At 37.5% G+C, this 7,145-nt stretch overlaps 1 protein-coding gene across 1 annotated transcript; it reads left to right on the top strand.

Annotated features, from left to right (window-relative positions):
- The first annotated feature begins 880 nt into the window (after positions 1-880).
- Positions 881-4,810, top strand: LOC115928278. The gene has a single exon (XM_030995356.1). The coding sequence runs from the start codon at positions 1,224-1,226 to the stop codon at positions 3,081-3,083; it is 1,860 nt and encodes a 619-aa protein (XP_030851216.1). The 5' UTR covers positions 881-1,223; the 3' UTR covers positions 3,084-4,810.
- The last annotated feature ends 2,335 nt before the right edge of the window (positions 4,811-7,145 follow it).

Below are 7,145 nucleotides of genomic sequence, written 5' to 3'. Positions count from 1 at the left end.
CCCTCAATTTAGAAGTGAAAAAATAAATGGGAAAATAAGAGCGAGAAAATAAAGCAAGAGAAAGGAGAGAAAAAAAAGTGAAACATGAAAACGCATGAACCATCTCACAACAAACCTTGAAAATTCGCATTTCATATTCTGAGTATGACCGGGGCCCCATCCCTTAAATTTTCCCAGTGCCCCCTCCCATGGATGTACTCACGATAAACCGCTGATGCATCCGTCGATGCTGACGATATCGACTCTCCTGCATTTGCTCGATTCCCTCGGCAGTGTGTTAATTCCTAATTGTACATGTACTATGGTTTGTCATGATTTCCACCCGCCCCATGAATTGGATTAAACAGTAGGTTACCCCCTCGTTTAAAACGATATAAACACTAGATCGACGTCTTTGAAAGACATTGGAGATATCACAACAGAACACAAATTATTTTTTTTTAAAGTCACAACATCACCTCTCTACCCTTTCATGCACTCAATACCTATATTTCATCTGTTTAAAAAAAAAGAAAAAAAAATGTTTTGTTTTTACTTGTTTGCGTATCATGATATTTTGTATTAATTGTTTCCCCCTTCTGTATCAAATTTGGAGGAAAAAAAGGAATAGATAGTCTGAGTTCCATTCTTATTTCCGTTACACCCAAGTCATTAAGCTCTGTTACTGAGTGTATATTGAGAGTAACTATTGCCTTTTTGTTAAAGTTAACGAGATTAATATACTCCCTCATATACTGGACTATGTTTTTCTCAATGTACCACACATAAACCCACCACCAGTGCGCGGTGCTATCTTTTTGTTTTGATACACCTAGTACAACCAACCGCGTTAGTTTGTACATGCGCCGGATATCGGGAGGAAGAAGGTGTTACCGGTTTATGTCGATTAAGGTTTGTATAGCTGTTTGGGAGTCAGTTGACATGAAGCCATTATTGTCTATACCTACCGATCCAAAAGCATCGATTGTTTGAATAGCTGTATTGTCACACCCAGTATAGTTGGTTTCATTTTTCTAAAGCAAAGAGTAGCCTATTCGTCTTTTCAAGTCAATTTGGCAGCCATATTGGATTAATAAACTCTAGACATTTCGCACTCGAACATTTTGTAATAAAACAAAACCTCTTCTAACGCATATCTTCTGCAACCAGTGAATAATTAAACGAACGAAAGCATACAAGTGGTAGAACTTTCTATACGTTTTAAAGAACACTCTCTGTTGGACATGGAAGTGGTAGGAACAGGAATACCAGGTGCCCTGGTTCTTCTTCTCATCTATACTGCCAGACTAACACCCTGCCAAGGAGTTCCTACAATTGCAAGAGGACCTGAGAACCAGACTGCAAATTTCGGGGAGACCGTGCGGTTGACATGCATGGTCCGTGACAAATCCGGAGGGTACCTTGTCGCTTGGTTCAAAGATGGAACAAGAATTACCCGCAATAACAACGAGAGCTTCGATTCTCGGCATGTGGACACGTCTCGATACATCTTGACAGGCAACTGGGATCAAGGAGACTACTCTCTTGAAATCCAACACATCATCTCGTTAGATAAAGGAGCATATAAGTGTATCATTCAAGAGGCTATCTCTAGAGATTTCATAGATACTTCAATAGAAGCGACAGTGAGCATTGAGTATTCACCTTCTCTCTCGTCGTTCTTGTGCTATATACCCGAATCTTCAGACTTGCGCATTGGGTACACAATCACATTCGTTTGTCAAGCTGATCTCGGAAACCCACCTGCGTCTCTCAGTGCAACCTACGATTTGTCACCTGTTAATGAAACCACGGACAAAGTGGGCAACGATATCAGGCTCAATTACGAAAAGACGCTTGAGAAGGAAGATAACGGGAAGGTATTCCGCTGCACATTAAGCCAAGAGTTACTAGATCAGCCAGAATACTGTAAAGTGGGTCCTCTGGTTGTTGAATACAAACCGATGGACATTGCGATAACTTCTGCAGAGCTTCCATATGATGGTTCATCGTTGGCAGTTGTCGAAGTCAATACTAAAGAAGTTGTTTTCACTTGCGCTACTTCTGCTAACCCTGAGGCTCAGTACACCTGGACTGTGACAGAGGCGCAGGGATGTTCGAAGGGAATGAACCATTATTCCTTAGAAGACCAGTTGATCCTTACAAAAGTCGACATGGCTTACGACGGTGCCGTCATCTCATGTACGGCCAACAATACCATCGGAAAAGCATCAACATCTATTACAATCAATGTTATGAACGATGATCCGAATGCATTGTGTTATTCAACAACCGCACCCGAACCCGAAGGAACCGAACCCACGCCTACGAAAGCGCCAGTTACAGGACCGATGATGTTGACCACCATGCATATTATCATCATAATCATCGCAGCCGCTTTCCTGGTAGTCATCATTATCCTGGGTTACATCGCATTCAGCCGGCGTCGGGAAACACCAATCCAGCTGACGATGATGTCCGGCCCTGATGACACCCGCTCGATCGCCGAAAGCATCATCTTCCATTCCCGGCACAACACCCCTGATCCAGAGCATCGAGGCAACTCCCTAGGACGGATGCAGAGCAACTTCAGCACCATGTCATACGATACCCAGAGCATCGATTCCGCTACTGCTCTTATGCACCTGAGATCCTTAGAGTCGCCAGAGTACAAGACCAACCCCAAGCTAACTGGCTCACCAACTCGCAAACTAGGCGGAAAATGCGGCAAGGAGTACGGGAAGGAGTGTGGGAAGGAGATCCAAATGGACGACATGGAACGATCTCCATTTCACCGGTTCCATTCCACGGACAACACGTACGAAGGGTCGCCGAAGAGAGGCAGTCCGACACCGCCAGGCGAGAAATCTACGCTTACCCGACAGCCAAGCGAGCATAAGTACGAGGAATGTCCACCTCTTAAGAAGTACACGACCCATGCCAGCCAGACCGATCTTGCTTTTACCGATGATAAAATCGAAGAGGAAAGGCAGGAAATATCAGACACCAGTGATAGTGATTCTGAATTCGATTACAACCCTAAAAAGCAGAATTTTAGTGTGAACAATAGTAATATAAGATTTGCTAAACATACCGAAGTTTAACACCACGTAGCTATAAGTCGGAATATCAAAAGAAGAATATAAAGCAATATTTAATCAGATACAGTTTCATCAAGTTAATGTTATTACCCAGATATCCGAAAGATAAGTTCGTAACGTATTTCTACACCAAATTATTTCACAAATAAAATACAGTAAGACGCAAACTTTGTAATCAGTAATCTCTTCTCTACTACATGTATAAATGACAGCATATTCGCTGGAATAATATAATTTCTGTCTCTATAGCACCGATCAGGTAAATTGCTATTGTACAATAAAAGTCAGTTTAGTTTATAACGTGTGACAGTATCGAATATTATGATTGCTTTTTCTTTCTGTATTTTGTGCAATTTTGTATCTATCCATCTATCGTCTGAAAGATAGTTATGTGTGTGTGTTTATAAACGTCATCAGCGTTTTAAGAATCCATTTATCTTTCCTAACATACTTATCATAACCACTCACTTATACAAAAGTAAACAATGGTTCCATTATTCATGAATTCAACTTTCTTACGAATATTTCTGGTCGAATTATGAAATATCCCGCATTATAACGCATAATGAGTTTATAAAAAGTACTTACATGAATTATGAATAAGTTCCATATCCTAGAGTTTATCAACTTCATAATGCAATATGCTTTGTTTCCCTTTTAGCTGTACGATATTTAACTCTGTTAGTTTCTTTCCCGTCCTATATATGTCTATTTTTTCTCCTAATTTTACTCTTTCTCTTGCTTTACCTCTGTCCATTTTGTATAAGTATCATTTCAGGATTCCCTTCTACACGTTGTACATTTTATACACGTTGTCTCCTATCATTTCTTCCTCCCTTTCCCTTTCCCTTTCACTCGTACTCCTCCTCATTCGTCTAGTTAACACTCTTGATTTGTTCCTAATTTTGTTGAAAATCTTCGTGTATTTTGTTTAGTTCTCGATCCATGCGTATGAATGTGCTTGCACTAAATGTAATCGCTAGTATTATTTCTACCGTAATCAGATGCATCTCCCGATATTTCTACTTCTCCTATCACACATTATATTACTTTTATTTCTCAATGAATTAAATACTGATATTGGGAAATAATTATTAGAACAATCATAATACTCAACCAGGATGCAACAAAACATAGATAATTAAATTAAGTTTAAGTTAAGAAAAGTTAAAGCAATCTTTAAATGAAACTATGATTCTTTTATCAGAATGTTTGATGTTTACGATAACAGCTGCCTTTAATACATGTTTGTATAATTTAATAAGTGATATCACGTTATTTATTATCAGGACATAATTCTCAGTGTAGTGCAGGATGAAAGGTTTCATGTTTCATTTAAAAAAAAAAATGCTGGTAATTTGAATAACTAATAGTATAAGCATGATAAGAAAGACGCTGGAAGCAAAACGGATGCGTTTTATAAGTTATATTTGATAGGAAATTTGAACCGACGTTTTTGATGACATTTTTGCAGCACAAAATCATTTTAGCCGGCATGTTGAACTCGGCATCGTCATAAATATGTATAGAAAAGGTATGTAAGATATTTGTTCCTAAGGAATTATATTGTATATTAATGTAATATTATGATAGAACTATACGGGGATATAAATAAATTGTATATGTAATGAGCAATATTTACGTTTGTAAAAACAATAGTGTAGTTGTATAGATCTTGTAAAGATGTAAATAAAGATTAATAAAGTAACGTACAGAACGGATGTATTTTATTCTTTTTCTATTATGAGTTATTTTTGTGTGAAAAGAAGTGTTCCGTTTCGTGTGGCCTATCACTGACTTACTTATTATCTTGACATTCTAACCTAATCTATCTTGATAGAATATTATTTTAGAGTTCATAAATGCATAGATTTAATTACTGCCGAGTGATAATTACTAGGTCATCTGGTGTACACATAAGCAGATGAGGAAAGAAAGCGGTTACGAGAAAAGAAAAATGACGATTCATCCCGATCATTTTACTTATGGTTCTTCCACATGATGAGTCAGAAAACGCGTCCTATATAACGTCATGGAAAACACATTTATATGGGATGGTTAGGGAAAAATTTGCTAGTTCACTTGAATTCAAAGAAAGATTTATTTTATTTTATTGATTCTTCCATAAACCTATATGACCAACCAAGTTGATCACATATGAATGGATAAATTGATAAGATATGAAAAAACGAAACAAAGATGAATAGGTAAATGAATAAATGAATAAATGAATAAATTAGTGAATTTGGAAAATAATCAAAAAAATATATAAATAAATAAATTAATAAATAAATAGACAGATAAATACATACATAGATACATGTATGCATACATACATACATAAATCAGTCAATTACTCAGGAGCAAAAGAAAACATTGTAAATAGAAAGATGAGTGTATTACACAACTTAGTATAGATGTTTCAAAAATGGAGGAGCAGACATGTAAAGATTAGAGAGAGAGAGAGAGAGAGAGAGGGGGGAGGAAGGGATACAACATGAAGAGAAAGAGTATGAGAAAAGAAAAGGTATATATAAGTGAAAAGATAGTGAAGACGCTTGGAATGAGACAGGAGAGAAAGGGAGAGAGAGAGAGAGAGAGATAACGTGGGATCTGCTGATGACACCGGAAGGAAATAACCTTGTGCAACGGATGTTAGCAAGCGGAAGATGTACACATATCAGTAGTACAGTACTGAGTTCTTTCACGTTGATATGTGCTACCACTAAAGACCAAAGGTAATTGTGGTGTATTAGTGTGTGCATTTGTTGTTATAATGTTACTAGTAATAATGACACGTAAAAATTAGTCATTAGGAGGCTTTGCTTAAAATGTAGTAGGAACATAATCAGAATGTTTAATGTTAGCATGCGAATACGAATTCACCACTTGTGTATTAATCATTTTTATGTTGTAATGGTCAACATATAAGAATACTTTCCAAAATATAAATAGTGTAAATCTCGCATATTTCAATGCCGCATCCAATATTCTAACCTCTCTAAATCGTGTTGTTTGCCTTAGTAACTAAAAGATTTGTGAGAGAGAAAGAGGGAGCAGGGGAAGACAGAGGGAGGGAGGGAGAGAAAGAGAGAGAGAGAGGGAGAGAGAGAGAGAGAGATATAGACGGAGAGCAGAAATTCCGACAGATAATGGCATACAGACATAAAAGGTTAAATACATAATATGACCTTTGAATGACAGGAATAGGAAAACAATCTTTTCAAGTGAGCGATCCTCATTGGTAAGCATTTTGATTCTGAAACAAGTCTTACATATTTAACAGGCAGAGATGGGCACCAATAATGTCAATGAGAAATTTGAAAGCGATATAAACATAGGCGTACGGGTGAGGGGGGAGCTGGAGGCTGCAACTCCTCCCCCTACTATTCGGGGAAAACTACACCTTATATTTGAGAAGCGAGTCTCTTACTGCCCCTATATGTTACAGAAAATGGAGACTTAACAAAGCTGTCTTACAGTAATGGCGTGTCAGGTTAGCTTGATTTATTAATAGTAACGCGTACATACTTTTTTCCTGAACCTGTGCCCGGTCGAAAAATAATAATTTTTTGTTCTATCAACTTAATCTTTCAAAATACATTTTTAAAAGAGCGTACGGCTTTGAGACATTTGAGAAATATGTGCTATACCATCTTAATAGACATAAGAGATAGAGTTATCAAATTAAAAAAAAAAAAAATCATAATCAATGAATTCCCGTAATCTTTGAATCATTGTGATTATATGTAACATCGTATGGATTTATAAATCCTTGCAGGCATGATCTCATTTTATCAAAGTGTCTAGAGAGCAGGCTCTTTTTAAAGATTTAAGGTTAGATGTCTATCCTTGCACCCGGCCACTTCCGACGCCTTGAAGATAATGCAGCATGCAACACAATGAAGGCCGGTCGGCCGGCCTTGCGATGACGCTATGCGTCTTAAAGCGCCGAGTTCATTCTACTAAGATTTGGCTGCTAATGAATTACACTTATCGCATTGCACTGGTAAAGATCACCTTCCATGATGTCTACAGGACCTTTAACTATATACGTTTTTGTTT

Source organism: Strongylocentrotus purpuratus, unplaced genomic scaffold, assembly GCF_000002235.5.
Source record: "Strongylocentrotus purpuratus isolate Spur 01 unplaced genomic scaffold, Spur_5.0 spur5_scaffold_21, whole genome shotgun sequence".
NCBI lineage: Eukaryota > Metazoa > Echinodermata > Echinoidea > Camarodonta > Strongylocentrotidae > Strongylocentrotus > Strongylocentrotus purpuratus.
This window is presented reverse-complemented; position numbering and strand designations above follow the sequence as displayed.

Excerpts from the sequence above, each read along its gene's own strand:
- LOC115928278 (XM_030995356.1), top strand. The coding sequence starts at position 1,224 with ATGGAAGTGGTAGGAACAGGAATACCAGGTGCCCTGGTTCTTCTTCTC.